At 44.9% G+C, this 18,447-nt stretch overlaps 1 protein-coding gene across 7 annotated transcripts in view; it reads right to left on the bottom strand.

Moving 5' to 3' along the window:
* Positions 1-18,447, bottom strand: part of HECTD1 (HECT domain E3 ubiquitin protein ligase 1) — a 73,543-nt gene that overhangs the window by 18,349 nt on the left and 36,747 nt on the right. For 4 of the 7 annotated variants that reach the window (XM_083166774.1, XM_083166778.1, XM_083166777.1 and 1 more), the window contains exons 7-24: positions 18,199-18,275; positions 18,022-18,120; positions 17,041-17,155; positions 16,711-16,885; positions 13,875-14,013; positions 13,282-13,452; positions 12,724-12,946; positions 12,349-12,612; positions 7,720-7,796; positions 7,499-7,633; positions 7,098-7,244; positions 4,929-5,023; positions 4,326-4,431; positions 3,729-3,863; positions 3,199-3,338; positions 2,117-2,440; positions 1,462-1,628; positions 149-325 (exon numbers count right to left, since the gene is read on the bottom strand). In XM_083166774.1, the coding sequence (XP_083022900.1) occupies positions 149-325; positions 1,462-1,628; positions 2,117-2,440; positions 3,199-3,338; positions 3,729-3,863; positions 4,326-4,431; positions 4,929-5,023; positions 7,098-7,244; positions 7,499-7,633; positions 7,720-7,796; positions 12,349-12,612; positions 12,724-12,946; positions 13,282-13,452; positions 13,875-14,013; positions 16,711-16,885; positions 17,041-17,155; positions 18,022-18,120; positions 18,199-18,275 (2,766 nt within the window). Of the gene's footprint in view, positions 1-148; positions 326-545; positions 660-1,461; positions 1,629-2,116; positions 2,441-3,198; positions 3,339-3,728; positions 3,864-4,325; positions 4,432-4,928; positions 5,024-7,097; positions 7,245-7,498; positions 7,634-7,719; positions 7,797-12,348; positions 12,613-12,723; positions 12,947-13,281; positions 13,453-13,874; positions 14,014-16,710; positions 16,886-17,040; positions 17,156-18,021; positions 18,121-18,198; positions 18,276-18,447 lie in introns of all 7 variants that reach the window. The other 3 variants (XM_083166773.1, XM_083166776.1, XM_083166775.1) reach the window with 1 other exon arrangement.

The following is an 18,447-nucleotide window of genomic DNA, read 5'->3' as shown; positions in this document are numbered from 1 at the left end:
ACTAAATCCACAGAAATATGTAGTAATGCTAGAATCCCCCGGATTAATGACCGACTGTTTCACCACAACGGGCAAACCTAGCTCATGGTGATCTGCTAAAAAGAACTACGGCGTACAACTTGGATACACAGGAATATGATCAGCTTACCATTGTGCAGCTCTCCCGTGACTGTGCCTTCTCCCTGGGAGCTGCCATCTTGGTCTCGCCATTTCCAATCAATGCCGCGAATCACTCGAGCGCCAGGCACCATATACTTCAGAACTTGGGAACGCACTAGCCGCCGCTGGCGTCTCAGGTTAGCTTCGGCTTCTTTGGCTGCCTTACCTGACAAAACGAAAGAAATACGGAATTTTTGGGATAACCATAAGGACGATTAAAACTAAAACAAAGTGAGGGGTTTAAAAACAAGACTTGGTGGCGGTGTACAACTGATTAATGCGTAAGGAGAAGGTTGACTCATAGGATAGAAATACGAATTTTAGGGCTGTTCAAACAAATGGTATTGTGATAACAGTGCCAGCTGCTGTTCCCCCACCAGCCTCACCTGCCAGGATAGGCCAGCCTTTTGAGTGGCGTCCAAAGGATGTGGGAGGTGTTGACGGGCCTGCCTGTGCCTTGTAACCTCCAGGACTCCTCCAGTCTGCCTGTGCCGGCGTTTCTGTTTGCCGGAGACATGGAGGAGGTCGGAGGGGTTACAGGTGGTCTGTAGTACAATCCCCCAAATTAGCTCCCCAGTTATGTCCAAAAGCAATAAATAAAAGGAAAAATAACACAGGCACCTGCATGTTCTGTTTTTGTGACCCTTTCTGCTACGTTATAAATATTGCTGTGATGCCGGGTACAGAGGACTAACGATAGACTATGTTTTTATTTATTCACTGAGCATTTTCTCTGTTCTGTTCTCATAAACGATCCACTAGATCCACAAGAAAATCAACTGTGCTGCTAAATCCTTGTTCTAGCTCAAACAATGTACACAAAATATAGTTGTAACAGTAAAATAAATAACATTTCCAATGAAATGACAGATTTTACACAGCATTAAGAGAACGTTTATTTTGTATTCCTCTGTGTCCATCAGGGACACTGGAGAATGTGGGCTAGGAGGAACGGCTGAGGAGCAGCACTAAAGGGTTAATTTATGGGAGCTGAAACTCTTTGCCTCCGTCTATCTCATATTTCAAAAAGTTCTCCATCAACACAAAAGGGAAACTTAAACAGTAATCGTAAATTCTGTAGCAAACAATCAACGGTCATGATTCAATATTTATACACAAACTTCTTTGAATTGAAAATAAAAAAGAAAGATCCATAGTGCGCAGCCTAACTTACATTATGTAGTTAAATAGTCTTTCAAATTCCAACCCCTTTGTTTTAGGATTTATAAAAAAAGAAATAAAATAAAACGCAGCAGTATTTATAAAGGACAAATTATAATATAGTGTACAGTAGTAACATACCTAGCTGGTCTTCACATACTCCAGTCACAGAACCATACAACTCAAAGCCGGACAATGAGAGGTAATGGGTCTGCCCACTGGCGTTCTTTCCCGTTTGCTTGATTCGGACATGCCGCCAGCCCTGCTTTTCGTCTCTCGCTGTATCCAGCGGCCATGTAGCGGTAGAGCTTAAGGACAGCAAACAATAGGTAAGTAACTTTGTTAAAACGGAAAATGAAGCATAAAATGCTTACAGCAGTGGCGTCAAACTCACGGCCCTCCAGCTGTTGTGGAACTACATGTCCCAGCATGCCCTGCCATAGATTTTATATAATGGATTGCTGAAACTGTGACAGGGCATGCTGGGACGTGTAGTTCCACAATAGCTGGAGGGCCATAAGTTTGACACCACTGGCTTACAACCTTCGCAAACATTGTTGAGGACATTTTTGGATATAGGATGTTGCCCGTAACAACCAAGAAGAGTATCGACTGCAGTTTAGTAGGTGGAAACGGCCATCTGAATCGGCGCTAAGGATATACTTCTTATACAGGTCTCTTGTAATATTTCTCTTTATATAAATGCACGCACATATGTAAAAAGGGTTTTCCCATGCAAACATGTTCTGATGACAGGTACCAAAACCAGATATTTTTCACAAGAAATTTTAATTACCCGGGCTCATTCAGACTGCAATCGTCTACATGGGTATATAACGTAGTCCAGTTCTGGCCATCCTTGGAGACCTGAAAGACCCAGTTCCGTAGTGCAGAGCGGCCATATCCACGGGCATGGCGAAGGGTATAGGCAGATGGTACAATCCAGAGACCGAGGTCAACAGCAAACCAAGCGCTCTTGTCATCGTTGGTGTGGCAGTTAAGGGCAGAGCCGTCGCGGCTCAAGATATCCTCAAGTCGTCCATATGGAAGGTTGCGGCCTTCTGATGACGTAACCACCACCAAGCCATAAGCAGCGGGGTTCACCCACTCGTAAGCCGTTCTGAAAGGGTTAGGGACACAAACAAGTGACGTAAGGATCCAGCGAGCGTCACCAACTTAAAGAAGAAGCACATAGAAAACTAGAGAACCTACAGGACAAAGCAGCTAAAATGTTATGTTCTAATACATAAATACTCCTGCTTCTTATTTAACATGTGCGCGCGTGTGATAATAGAAACAATGCAGCTGGTGTCCTAATATATTATGAAAAAATGTAGCATAGAAGATAATTTATGATGCCAACTATATTGTCAACCATTGGGCAGTACAGATGGTGTAATGGTTACATTACTGATTCACAGCACTGAGGTCATGGGTTCGAGTCCCACCATGGCCCTAAATGTGCAGAGTTTGTATATTCTCGCTGTACTTGCGTGGGTTTCAGGATCCTCTTCAGTGGCATCTCCGGTCCAATGGGCGCATTGCACAAGTGCGAGGGCGCGCACTTGCGCAATGCACCCCTGGGACTGGAGATGCCGCTGAAGAGGATCCCGAAGGCCACCGGGGATATCGGGGATGCAGTAAGTACGGAAAAATACAGGTGGGGAACCCACAAAAAAACAAAATATTCAGGAAAAACCGCAGTTTTTGGAATACACGGACGGATAAGGGAGACACGACCTGTATTGTAAAATGCGTATGTTCAGCAAAGATGCAGGAAGAGAAGAGAAAAACATGAAATAAAGCGAATAAGTGTAAAAAGTAAATCTCAGCAGCAATAGGTGGATCCTCGGTCGCAGTAGGTTAAACACTACTTACTTGGCATTGGTCCCAATCCAGTACATGATTCCATTGTCATCAAAGTCATGCTGGTGCCGGAACACACAACTCTGCCCTTCACGCAGCTTGCGCACAAACACAAAGCATGAGCGGTCAAAGTCGTACCACTGTTTAGCCACCTGTGAAGGTCACAAAACCTAATATGAGAACATCTCAAAGAGTAACGAGGCATTCCATGTATCACAATAATACCCCATTTCCTATATAAAAAAGCTGGGGGCAACCTGGGTTTTTGAACATGTTCCAACCCGGGTCAGTTCCCTGTAAACAGTTTCCCTTGACACGGGTTATTCCCAGGTCAAACCCTTTCACAATGCACCAGTGTGCAGTGTTCCTGTTCTGCAGGCACTTGGAGAGGACGATCTTCAAGCGCTGGTGATCTGGAACTCCCTGCGATTTCAAGGGGATCTGGATCAAATGACCCGGGTCACCTGTTTACCATGCCCTGTTACCAAAGTCTGGTCAGATATCCTCAACAACATTAATTCCCACAACTAATGAATTCTCACCATCTTCAGCAAGTACTGCTCTAGAGACTCCACAGTCGCCAGTGGCTCCATTTTTAGCATTCGACCGGTTCGGTCAATCAGAGAAGTCTCCCCAGGTGCACGCTCCAGTCTGAACCGAAGCCTCCGAGTCAAGATCTGAGTGAAGAACCAAATAAATTGAGAAGTGCGAGCGTACTGAAACAGCTGTCATTGCAATGGCTACTATGCCTTCCACACATGATCCTGCTGCCTATATCACCATCACACATTGACAAGCTGGCATTTCAATCATTTTTTGGGATTACATTGTTTGTGCTGGTTCCTGTGACTTTTAGATCCATTTGTTGATCAAAGGACAGACTTAAAAGTGTTTAAATAGATTGAGGTTCTTTCTAAAAATAGGATAGGTCACCACAGAATGCAAAAGGTAGCAAATGTTTGTCAAAGGGATTGTCCTACCCAAGAAGTAACCTGTTGAATCTGTAACAGACTTTGAATAGACCAGAGTTAAAAGGTCGGGGATGGGCCATGTTCTACACTAGGAGTCATGGCCCTGGAATTAGGGAACTGGTGACCGCTCCCTTTATGATATCAACATTTATAAATGACTTTATTTACCTGCAGATTGTAATTGGATCCTGGCGTATCATACAGGTGAAGCGGGAGCCGTTCTATAGACTCGAGCACTGCAATCAGTTTTCGGACTAGGGCAATGGCGGGGCGACTGAAGAAGACATAAGAACATTTATTGGCATCTCTATTTACATCAGTTACAAAGGTTTTCAGAACGGAAACATTTATTACAGCAGTTACTGGAAAAATGATCATTGTGACATGTGTGGCATCGGAATCGAATGTAGAAATAGACTGAAGTACTATCTCGGAGTGAGGGCCATACTGCTCAATGCATCCTCCGCTCCCCCCGCCACATCGGCCCGTGTGTCCACAACTTAAGCAAAATGATACGTAACATCTGTTTTCTGAAAATATCTTATTGTGGTTTGTACAGAGGAAAAGCTACATTATACAGGGGATGAGCCACAATACAAACAAGTTCTAGCAACAATACATTTATAGGCACACAAAAAACTTAAATATATCAAAAGTTTGTATATTTTAAATATAATCCTTTATCTCAGATTATGGAACTGAAAACTATTCAAAGCCAATAAAAAAAAAAAAATCATCTTAAGAAAACGAAGTATTCAATAGTAGACATACCTTTCTTCATCCTCATTCTCACTGAATGCCGTTTTAAAGACATTTAATCGCTCCACAAGTTGCCCGCAGTCCTGTTTCAGATCAAAATCTTCACTCTGAGACAAAGAATGACATGGCTCAATTTTAGTATAAAATTCCTGTATTCCCATTCATCCTCCTGGCTGATGTCGGGAACATGTGCACATCCCAAAGCTGCCCCTATAAAAGGGCACACGGAGGTCGTTGAGCTTAAAACCCGCAGAGTTGGACACAAAATATCAATTCTGTAAAGCCTTTGGAACTGAGGCCTAACTCTTTATTAGAAACCAAAAGGATCGAAATCTAGGACCTCTGCAGAAGACATTCATTTACCACCCCTGTGGCCTAATTCTTTATGGTGACCAGACGATAGCCTACATAACATACATGTAATACACTTTTAAAAGCTGTTGCAATGGCAATTTGTCTTTGCCAAACATCCTTCGGAGAATACACGTTGGGAGGAGACTCCCATTTCAGAGACTTTTATAGGGAAAAGATACCAGATTGTTATCCAACAGATTGAAAATACAGGACAAGAAAGACCACTCGTGGCACAGAAAAAAAAAAAAAGAGACCATAGACGCAAAAGCTAGTATTTCACCTTTCAGTCGTTCATCAGGAAGTGACGAGAAGCCACGACTGAAACGTTGAAATACTATCTTTTGCGTCCATGGTCTTTTTTTTTCCGTGCCACGAGTGCCGCTTCTCTACATCTCTATTTATCCATGCGGAGCGCAGTAAGCACCGGGTCAAGCTACATGTTTATGTGAGTGCTGAGCCATTACTATCTTCTTTGGAGGATATAATATATAAATAATGCACAATCTGGAACCTGATCCCTAGATAAGAGGGGGTGCGGTAACAGGGCCCACTGGGGGTTTCCCACTGTACCCCTGTGGGCCAGTCTGACCTACAGATAGAGCCATCGTCATCTAGGCCTTTAATAGGATTAAGTGAGCCAGAGCGGTCAGAATCAATCCTACGCTAATCCCCTACTGTACTGTTCTATGTATTGTATTGCAGCTGAGAACAATAGGCCTTGGTGAGCCATGGCTCACCACTGCTAACCAGAGAAGCTGGCTGAAGAAGGCTCCATCTGTAGGCCACATTTTCAGTATACTAGTCAGGAGATGACTCGTTGAGTGGATGAGGGTCCAGATTTCCTTCCAGGGTAAGAAAGTCTCCGATACTGGGTACGCGGTCATTAGGTCGACCGCTATCGGTAGACCGTCAAAGGGTTGATACATGAAAAGGTCAACATGAGTTTTTCCATGATTTATTTTACCGACTTGTTCATACTTTATTATTCAAGTGGTGAAAGAGTCAGATTCTAATGTTGACCTATGTCAACATAGACAATAAAAATGAAAAACTCTTTTAGACCTTTTGCTTGTGTCGTCCTTTTTACGGTCGATCAATAGTGGTTGACTTTTTGACTGCCAACATTTTTACTGTAGAACTAATGGCCCGGACCCTTGATACTGGAGATCATTTTGAGATGGAAACAGTAGGACCGTAAGGTACTGGATGTGTGTTTTGAGGGAGAGGGAGGAATCAAAAATGACTCCAACACCAAACGGGGGTTGGAGGAGTTGGTGGCGTGGTCAACAGTCACAGTGCGTGATATTCAACCGGGGTGAACCACTTTCCATAGTAGAAGACTACGGAAAGTCGTTGACTAGGCCAACGGACAGCGGCGGAAAGAAAGGTTGGTTGTAGACAATAGCAAGGTGCCCTGCACCCAAGATTTCTTGAATTTAGTTAACTCCTGCGATAGCCTTTGTACCCCATTATTTCCATATTCCCCAATTACACTATTTAGAAATTTTCAAATACTAAATCCCAAACACGCACCAGAAAAAGTTGAAAATGCTGATCGCTAATCCGATTCTGATCCGAAGTCTGACCATTTCACAATAAACCGAGATCACCCTTTATAACACACGTCAACTCGACTTTAACCCTACTTAGAATACCGGTTGAACTGCTGGGTTGGTCAATACAGGTTATAGGACTTTTACAATGCACCTGGACCCGGGTCAATCCACCAATAACCCAGGTTATAAATGCGATGTGAACGGTATATTATTATATTAAGTGTCAAGCTCTGAAATGAACAAGGAGATCTTCTGTACTGGAAATACCTACATTGTTCAGCACAGTGAGCAGGGCCTGTACCAGGCCACTGCTGCACATTTCATACGGAGAGATGGTATTGTCATCCTTCAGTAACACAATCAAGTTCTCCAGAGCAGTCTTCATTAAATCTCTCCATGTGTTTTCTCCTTCGATGCACTGCCATAGAGAAAATAAATAATGAAATCAGGAACATAATAACCTAAACTCCAGATGTTCCGCTAGGCCGTGAAATAAAAGAAAATGTCCTACAAGTTGCCTGTTTTTTTTTACATCAGCAGCTGGCTAAGGATTATGGGTTAGTGAAGAAGGTGTTGGCTGCAGAAACGAATAACCGACACAGACAGACTCAAACAGAAAAACAAACAAAAAAATCCAACATGTGTAGTTATGGCCAACGTGCTTATACTGACCTGTCTATTTGTGTGTAGTTCCCATGAAGACTCCAGCTGTGTAGCAATATTCCTCAGTGTAACAACTACACCACGCGGCATGCTCTCCACTGCCTTGAAATGATCATCGTACAAGTCCCTTGCCATCGTCCGCACCTATCAAAACAGAAAAAAAAAAAATCAGAACAAAGTAGAATGGGTCACTATATTCATGCATACAGTAACTTGTGTTCGTCAAATACCTTCTGTTTTGTTTTCTCCAATTTGGACTTGAGCTTTCTACCTCTCTTCCCTGTCCATCCAGTAACAAACTCTGACCCTAAAGCAAAATATTATAACAAGTTTTTAAAAAAACTGTAATATTCTTTATAAGGGTGTTTGCAATTAAACTTCTACTGCTTACCTCTACATCGGAACAACTGGAGTACAAATGACAGTACAGTATTAGTAGCATGGGCAGTTTTAAAACTACCTTTAAAAGCTGAACCCCCCTGTCTAAATCCCATATGGCCCACTGCTGACTACTACATCTAACAAAGGCCCACAGAGAGAAAAATACCAGAGAACAAGGTTCTGTAACAATAGGAAAGAGAACCCTAACAAGAGAAAGAACAGAAAACAAGAGCACAAAGATATCCAGTTCCCCCCACTGGATATAGTCATTTAAAGTACAGGAAAAATCTGATTGTACCATTCATTCTAATGGTGGACTAACTAATAAATGGGGATGTCCCAGAGCTATATGTTGAATTGGTAAAACTTTAAGAAATTTGTGCAGAAGACAAGATGGCCACCCAACACAGCCAAGGTCACATGCTTCCCAGCCTGGAACTTGTCTACCGGCATAGGTTGGCCACCTGCATGGTTATATAGAGCTCCAAATCCTGGATTACAAGGTATATTCGTGGAACTTTGCCCTAAATCTAAAACCCTATCTTTCAGAAAAATTAGCAAAGAAGACCTACACAACAGACTCCCCAGATCAGAGACGTAGCTTGCTATAGAAAAGGCTAAAGATGAACTAGGTGCCCACACACAAGCACGATTTTTTGGCCGATTTCCGGTAAAATCGGCCGATATATAGACCGATTTATACAGAAAATTGGCCAATATCGGCCCGATGCGCACTCCCGTGGATCTTTTGCTAAATCTTCTGACCTTACGTGCTGCACGAAAGATCAGAAGATTTAACAAAAGTTCCATAGGAACGCACACGGGATCTTAAGAAAAATCGGTACTTGTGTAGTTTTATGGCGCCGTGCGTCTGAGTCCCCTTGCGGGGCTTGCTTCGCTCGCCCACGCTGCGGGCTCGGTGGCTCGCTACGGTCGCCACGCTATTTAAAATCAACTCCATGCCAACATGGATAGTTTTTTTTTTGTGGCTTTATCTCTTTATTATGATACAGTAAATTAACATAATTATAGTCACAAGTTATTCGTTTTAAAAAAAAAATATTATTACACCATTGTATTTGCTTACTTATTGTATTCTTGTGACCCAACAACACATTTCAATTGTTGGTGAATTGTCTGAGACTTAGGAGGAGTATTAAATTAACACTATTCATTTTCTGTCCAATAAAAACTCAGATTTTTGACAGATGTTTTTTATCGTACTATCCAATTATTAATCACCAGAAAAAGGAGTTGCTATTGTACGATAACACATGGATTTCGGGATAAGATCCTGTAAACATGTGTTATGTGGGCTCAGAAGGCTGGTTACCGGGTGTTATGCACCTGAAGCATAATCCTTGATAAGTGCCAGTTATCAGGGCTCATTGGACAGCCCCCTAGCGAACCTGTAAGCATTAATAATACCTGATATCAGGGAAAAGGATGCCCGCATCTGAATAGAATAGCTCCCGGGGAACCTATCAGCAGCGGGAAAGCATTGTTGCTAAAAGGATAACCCCCATCATCATTTGAAACTCTTTGAAAAGTAAAAAAGCACAAACTTCACTTAGTGAGAAAATACTGTTTCCATGCTGGCACAATAAATTGCACGCAGAGATTTTAAGACTCTGTTGTGCTGCGAACTTTTAAAGTTCAAAACGCATCGCATGTGCGATAATCAATAATAATTTTAGTGCGTGGGCACCTTAAGCCTTCCAGTTAAAGGACTTCAGCCCCACCAAATAAAAGAATGAAAAAACTACCATGCGGTCAACAAAGGGTTGAACTCCAAAGACTCTCTTTGGGTTGAGAAGTAAGGAAGTGGGGTGGGGGGGTGGGGGGAGTGGTAAGGAATCTGCATGCTGATAAGAAAAGCCTGATATATCTTTGCTGATATCAGAATCCTAGCCTTGAACATGCTATGACCCAGACAGTCCAGGATGTCCCAAGTGTAATGACTTTACCTGTGGAGTTACATTTTAGTTCAGAGAAGGAATCTCACTTAGCAGGTCTGGTTGCAGAACCGCTGCCCTGCCGGGCTATGTGTTACCCGTGGAACGTGAAGTAGCAAATCTCCCTGCAGGAGCAACTTCAAGTCGGGACACTCCCGTTAATACAGGACTCAACTGATGTCCATGGGAGGTAATATTTCTCTATTTACCGACTGTGGGCACTACACCGACTAAGGGGTTTATTCTAGTTCATTCTTTCTGACAAAATCCTTCTTAGATGGACAAAACCATGTGCACTGCAGGTGGGCAGATGTAAAATGTGCAGAGAGAATTAGATTTGGGTGAGTTATTTTGTTTCTGTGCAGGGAAAATACTGGCTGCTTTATTTTACACTGCAATATAGATCTCACTTTGAAGTAAAACCCCACCCAAATCTAATTCTCTCTTCACAAGTTACATCTGCCCCACCCGCAGTGCACATGGTTTTGTCCATCTAAGAAGGATTTTGTCAGAAAGAATGAACTAGAATAACCCCCTAAGTTGCAATGTCAATTTGTCATCTGGACCTACTACTTTCCTATTACGGAGGAATATTGGAAATTAGATTCTAAAGGTTCTGAGTAGAGTACAATCAATAGAAGGAATTAAATGTGTCGATATCAAAAATCACCCACTAAATACCTCTATACTCACCCCCGGGAGGTGCATAATTGTTATAAATCTATGTTCTATGTAACTGTTTATATGAATTGATTTTGCCTTTATAAGGTTATTGGGTACTTGTTTCCTAGAACGGCCACAATCGTGAGTGATCGTGGCTCTTAATTAAGGGACACGATCCTCACGATGTGGCCGATTTTTTACAATTTTTTCACTTTGATTGACAGAAATCGGGTCAATCGGTCGGTCGCGACCAATTAAAATCGGCCGCGATGCGACCGACCGATTGACCCGATTTTTCCATAGACTTCAATGTTAAAAAATCTTTTAACATTGAAATCGGTCGGTCTTGTGCCATTATAATGGCACAAGATGAGATGGACTTGATTAAGTCCATCTCACATAGGGAAAAATGATAAAAAAGGTGAAATGGGCCAATATGACCCATTTCACATTTTTTATGTGCCCGCCATGACCCCACGATAGACGTGAACCCGAAGCGTGGCGAGCGCAGCGAGCCCGCGAGGGGCGGCGGTGCGCGTCCTCCGACCTTTTCATTCCCCTACTATCCACTAGGGCGTGGAGTGAGAATATAATAGTGTGGCGAGCGCAGCGAGCCACCGAGCCCGAAGCGTGGCGAGCGCAGCGAGCCCCGCGAGGGGACGCGTATACCTGTGAAGTTAGACGCGTGCGCTCGCCACGCTTCGGGCTCGGTGGCTCGCTGCGCTCGCCACACTATTATATTCTCACTCCACGCCCTAGTGGATAGTAGGGGAATGAAAAGGTCGGAGGACGCGCACCGCCGCCCCTCGCGGGCTCGCTGCGCTCGCCACGCTTCGGGTTCACGTCTATCGTGGGGTCTAGCACACTTATTAACATTTGGGGGGGCAATTTAAACAAATCTGGTGAAAAAAAAAAAAAAATCGGGTGAAAAATCGGTCGATCGGATCGGTCGCATCGTATGCGACCAAATCGCATGCGATGCGATCGATCCGATTTTTTATCTTACGACCACAACGATCTAAATCGTTGTGGCCGTTCTAGGAAACAAGTACCGGTTATTGTTTTTGCATGCTTTACGTTGTCGTTTCAGACAACTGATTGACTACATTCATTAGTTTAAATTGATCCAAGCGCTCCACATCCCTAATTTGTTCTTACTTCTTGAGCTATTAATATTGGGACATTGACATAGAAAAAGCAGCTTTTTACCTTTAAATCCAGGGAGAAAATCTTGTCAAGCTCAGCAGTGGAGAGCAAAGACAAGTCTGCCTTCCAAACCCTCAGAAATCAGGGTAGGGGTGCAGATATTGCTGAAGCAGGGTTCTGCTCAGAGAGCAGTGTCTGATAACTATTCAGTGTATTCCTGCATATGAACCACCAGAGCATCTGACCAAATTCTCTATAAAATGGTTTCAAAAACCTCTCCGCTACTTTACGATGAGACTTTGAGGGGCTCCTGTATAAGGGTGTCCTATATCTTCTAATGTGTACTTTTCGATAATAAAGCAGCTTTCAGAATAAGAGCAGCGGTGGTCTTGAACATTACTTTAGGTCATAGTCAGGTCATGAAAAAAAAACAGGCACAGAATCTTCAGCCACCTCTTACTTCCTAACTTAAACTGTTATTTACTGGCGTTTTTTTTCCTGTGGGGGTCAATGTGTTTTGCCCTGTGGGGATCTCATGGTGTGCCTTGGCAATTTAAAAATCTTATTTAGTGTGCCGCAAGGTAAAAAGGTTGAAAGTCACTGCCATAGACAAACTATTAATACCTGGAAGAATACCTCCATACTCACAGTATTTATTTATAACACACTCCAACAACTACCATAGTGCCCACATCTAGCCAAACTAGCCCTTACCCAGTGACGTCTCTGCCGTGAAGGAGTGCTTGGTCCCCCGGTTTGACTCGAACACGAAGCCTGGAAGATCCTCTTTTAGTATGGTTGCCTGCTGTCCATCAGAGTTGTGGATGGCAATCTCTCCTTCTTTCAAGCAAGTAAGGGACCAGTTGCCCACGGTCAGCTTCCCTGGCCCAGGAGAGGACAGAATAGGCTGGCTGGAAGTGGATGGTTTGACCTGGCTGCGAGCTCTCTGCAGCTTCTCCAGAAACTCACTTCTGCTTTCTGTGCCGAAGGCAAACAAACAGTGAGGATTTATAGGCTGTGAGAATACACACGATAAAAATAAATGAATGTACATGTAAGCCGTGATGAAGCTGGCCATTCCTCACTTACCTGAGCTGTCAGAGCCTCCTTCTGGGCTCCCACTTGAGTACATGGTGGCTAGTTTGCCATCTAAGATAAAGCGGAACCAGCCATTGCTGCCATTAGATAGTTCTAAGGCTGCAGCATCGCTCCATATGTACAAACAATCCCGTCCTCTGATAACAGACCAATCCCTCCAGTGGTATGGTCGGCCCTGCTGCAGTTCTTTCGCATCATCTTGCGGCTCATCTTCCTAGAAATTAAATAAATAATAATGATGAAGCCTTGAACCAAAGCAGTAAAAATTGTACAGGTCAGAAATAAACACCACATTCCAAGCACGGATCTTAACCCATTCCCTGGCATTCCCGAGGATTTTCCGGGCTATGCTTCAGTGCCCAGGACTGGCAAACCCGGAAAAGTCTTGGGATTGCTGTTGTCTCCACCACTTAGCGACGGGCACTACCGCAGAGCTGATCGCTGAACTCCGCTTCAGCGCTGCCCGGCTCTGGCTGCCAGCTCACAGCGAAGATAACAGAATCCAGAGCCACCTTAGCATTTCGGGTTCCCTTTAAGAAATTCACGCACCTTTTCCGGTTTGGGCTCTTCCTCGTTCTCGTCATCAGAGGTAGGTCCAGCTAGAGTAGACACTTTACTTATAACACCAAGTCTTGCTAACTGGTCCAGAAAGAGGTCGTCCCCTTTATCTACGAGGTCCCGGATGATTTGTAGCGCTAGAAGGTGACCATCGTCATCATCCTATATGAAAGAAAACAAAGTTAGAAACGTAATAGCTGCAATCCCATTGGGGGTAATCCACGGTTCCCGATATTTCCAATATGAAAAAATATTGTCCGTTTCCACACAGAATAGATGGTATTCGCATCCCATAGTTTTCATTTTATTCCGATAACAATCGGAAAAGACGATGATCCACGAATGCACGTCTTTGTCCCGCAGAAACGGACGCTAATCACTAACTGAGCTGCTGTTTCTGAGAATGCAAATTCATCTTTTCAAAAGAGCAGCTTCCAGTCTCGCCCATTTTAGGTGCTGGCCAATATCTCCATGTACTGGAAATATCATCAGCATTGAAAACCCACCTTAGTATATGTTACCTAGTGGATTATTAACCTAGAAGCAAAACATTTATAGGTTTAATGTGAGATGCAAGAACTCACCTCCTGGTCCAGAACAGTGGCGGTTATCTCCACAAGGACTGTGGGTAGATTGTGCCCAGCATCCGAGTCACACACTTCCTTAAGCAGCGCTTCGGAGCAGAAATGGATCATCTTCCGGATAAGAGCAAGGCTCGCTTTCCTAATACAAAAAGAATTTAAGGGCAAGAAAAACATCTAACAAACTGCAATTCTCTGAGTACACGCATGCACAAGTAAAAAATGGCATTAAGAAAATGTAAAAAAACGGTACTTGTTTCCTATCAGGGCGCCCATCGCGGGCATCGCATGTACATCGCATGCCATTATAATGACATGCGATGCGACTGACGCGATTACCGCGATTTTACATAGGGAACAATGTTAAATGTCCCAATTGACCCGATTTCACATAGGGAACAATGTTAAATGTCCCAATTGACCCGATTTCACATAGGGAACAATGTTAAATGCCCCCCCCCCCCCCCCCCCCCAATTGTTAACGCCACTCCACGATCAACGTCAACCCGAAGCGTGGCGAGCGCAGCGAGCCCGCGAGGGGCGGCGGTACGCGTCCTCCGACCTTTTCATACCCCTACTATCCACTAGGGCGTGGAGTGAGAATAGAATAGTGTGGCGAGCGCAGCGAGCCACCGAGCCCGAAGCGCGGCGAGCGCAGCGAGCCCCGCGAGGGGACGCGGATACCTTCACAGGTATCCACATCCCCTTGCGGGCTTCACAGGTGTCCGCGTGCGCTCGCCACGCTTCGGGCACGGTGGCTCGCTGCGCTCGCCACACTATTCTATTCTCACTCCACGCCCTAGTGGATAGTAGGGGTATGAAAAGGTCGGAGGACGCGTACCGCCGCCCCTCGCGGGCTCGCTGCGCTCGCCACGCTTCGGGTTGACATTGATCGTGGAGTGGCGTTAACAATTGGGGGGGGGGGGGGGGCATTTAACATTGTTCCCTATGTGAAATCGGGTCAATTGGGACATTTAACATTGTTCCCTATGTGAAATCGCGGTAATCGCGTCGGTCGCATCGCATGCGATTTTTTGTCAGCATGCGACGCGACCGACGCGATTTTTTTTTACTAACGATGCCCACGATCAAAATCGTGGGCGCCCTGCTAGGAAACAAGTACCAAAAAAACAAAAACTTAAAACATAACTAAAAAAAAACAATATAAAGGGCATACACATGTGGCGATTAATGCCTAGTATTTGTAAGTGATCGGTCTATTATCACTAAGAAATTAAGCACAAATCGCTCCGTGCCTATACCCCTTAGTGATGGCTACGCACGTTGCCATCGCCGGCTCAGATCTTTAGCACATGCCGGCAAAATCTAGTCAGATCGCATAAACAACACTGGTTAGTGCAGATCGCTTAGCGCACATCGCTGTGTGTATGGGTGATGGATAAACAGGGAAACCGCCTACCCTAGATCGCTAAGCGCACATCGCTGTGTGTATGGGTGATGGATAAACAGGGAAACCGCCTACCCTAGATCGCTTAGCGCACATCGCTGTGTGTATGGGTGATGGATAAACAGGGAAACCGCCTACCCTAGATCGCTTAGCGCACATCGCTGTGTGTATGGGTGATGGATAAACAGTGAAACCGCCTACCCTAGATCGCTTAGCGCACATCGCTGTGTGTATAGGTGATGGATAAACAGGGAAACCGCCTACCCTAGATCGCTTAGCGCACATCGCTGTGTGTATGGGTGATGGATAAACAGGGAAACCGCCTACCCTAGATCGCTTAGCGCACATCGCTGTGTGTATAGGTGATGGATAAACAGGGACACCGCCTACCCTAGATCGCTTAGCGCACATCGCTGTGTGTATGGGTGATGGATAAACAGGGAAACCGCCTACCCTAGATCGCTTAGCGCACATCGCTGTGTGTATGGGTGATGGATAAACAGGGAAACCGCCTACCCTAGATCGCTTAGCGCACATCACTGTGTGTATAGGTGATGGATAAACAGGGACACCGCCTACCCTAGATCGCTTAGCGGACATCGCTGTGTGTATGGGTGATGGATGATGGATAAACAGGGAAACCGCCTACCCTAGATCGCTTAGCGGACATCGCTGTGTGTATGGGTGATGGATGATGGATAAACAGGGAAACCGCCTACCCTAGATTGCTTAGCGCACATCGCTGTGTGTATGGGTGATGGATAAACAGGGAAACCGCCTACCCTAGATCGCTTAGCGCACATCGCTGTGTGTATGGGTGATGGATAAACAGGGAAACCGCCTACCCTAGATCGCTTAGCGCACATCGCTGTGTGTATGGGTGATGGATAAACAGGGAAACCGCCTACCCTAGATCGCTTAGCGCACATCGCTGTGTGTATGGGTGATGGATAAACAGGGAAACCGCCTACCCTAGATCGCTTAGCGCACATCGCTGTGTGTATGGGTGATGGATAAACAGGGAAACCGCCTACCCTAGATCGCTTAGCGCACATCGCTGTGTGTATGGGTGATGGATAAACAGGGAAACTGCCTACCCTAGATCGCTTAGCGCACATCGCTGTGTGTGTGGGCGATCTAGACACAGGGAAACCGCTGACACTAGATCGCTTTGCGCACATTGCTGTGTGTATGGGCGATCTAGACACAGGGAAACCGCCTACCCTAGATCGCTTAGCGCACATCGCTGTGTGTGTGTATGGGCGATCGAGACACAGGGAAACCACCTACCCTAGATCGCTTAGCGCACATCGCTGTGTGTATGGGCGATCGAGACACAGGGAAACCCAACTTCTGTAACAAAGACAGTGCCACTCCTAGAGATGACAGGAACATACGGTATATACAAAGATGGGAGTATATAAACTGCACCTGATAGATGGGAGCATGGTCTGCTGAAAGGTCTGGGCAAACACAGGTAGCAGCCTCTTCAAGTAAATGGGAGCCATTTCTGGGTCCCCCTTTGGCTCATTGCACTCTTCTTCCTCACGATTAGAATCTTTCTTCTTCTTTTCATCTCCCTTATTCACTGGGCACATCCAGTCACCTGAAACACCAAGCATGTATGTGACGCCAAACTGTGGCAAAATCACCACTGCCGCAGCTGAACGAGAGAATGGCTTCGCACCGCTGGATTGGCGTAGACAATCTGCACAGTAGTCAACCCATTACACTAAAACAGTTACCGACATACTAACAGACCTGGAGACTGCAAGATGGCGACCACCTCACTGTGTCCACGCTCCCTTGCTTTGTCCAGAGGAGTTTTTCCATCCTCATCACGTAGATCTGGGTTGGCTCCGTGGCGCAGAAGGGTCTGAAACCATAAAAAGCATGATGATATTCAATAAATTGCCAATAGTAGGTAATATCCTGCATGGCGCACTCAGCGAGGTTATATAACGGAATAAACGTACAACAACTTCAGGAATAATGCTCCAGACACCGTTTGCATACTACGACCACTGTCCTAACTAAAACCAACCACATCTAGAATCCACAGACAAGTGCTGTTTTTATAGCATCTGATTTAAACCTTTCTTCTAAAAAATGTCTCTTCTTTAAGTAACTCTAAAAGGGCCCCATATACTACTGTGACTTATCTGAATGACAAGTCACATCCGATTTCACTTGAGTTCCCCCATCAGCTCCCCAGGAGGGCTACCTCCAATTTGACACTTGATATGCAATTTATCACTTTTCACCCAATTTGTCACCTCGATACCGAACAAGGTGAAAAGAGGCCTAATTCGACAATTGTATGGGGACCTTTAGTCTGGTTTAGAAGCTATTGCAATGGGAAAAGGCTCACAACTGACTTTTCCTAAATTCACCTGGCGGGGTGGGGGGGGGGGGGGAATAGTGACCCCCTCCCCCCCCCCACACCCAAAGGGACGATATCCCTCAATGTGACCAAATGAGTGTCTCTGCTGATTGCCGAAAATGCCACTGATAAACTAATGCTTCACTGTAAACTCTGGTGTCATTGATACACAATATTTGCCATCTCCCCAAATAATTCTGGCAGCTGCCGCAGTGTCAGATCACAGATTAATCTGTCTGCTAAATCCTCAGGCTGCCCAGTGAGGTTTTCCTAAAGCGGTCTCACAACGCTTTCCCATTTCCCTAGGATGGAATCAAACAGATTTGGACTGAATGTGTCTCGCTTCCACGACGGCCTACCTTTGCCACCTGAGGTCGTCCAAAGCAAGCAGCATAATGCAGCGATGATGACCTTTGACCCCGGTTGACATCAGCACCTCGCTCACACAGGAACTCCACCTAAAAGGGGCACCACATTGTCATACGCAGTTAAACAACGCTCTCTAGTAATTGCACGGTGCACTGTAAGCTTCTCACCATTTCCTGAGTGCCAAAAGCAGACGCCCAATTCAAGAGGGTCTGCCCAACGTCATCCATAAAATTCACTTCAAATGCTGAACAAAAAAAAATAAAAACGACAAATAAATAAATATACTGTAAAAGCACTTATTTTCGCGCGGCTTTAATTTTCGCAATTTTCGCGAGCCTTCCGTAATCGTGAAAATTAAAGCCCCGCAAAATATCCCCCCCCCCCCTTACAGGGTTCTATTTACAGCAGGTACAGTA

The sequence above is a fragment of the Crinia signifera genome, chromosome 12, assembly GCF_055691185.1.
Source record: "Crinia signifera chromosome 12, ASM5569118v1, whole genome shotgun sequence".
Taxonomy (NCBI): Eukaryota; Metazoa; Chordata; class Amphibia; order Anura; family Myobatrachidae; genus Crinia; species Crinia signifera.
Note: the sequence above shows the minus strand (reverse complement) of the source record. Positions and strands in the feature narration are given on the sequence as shown.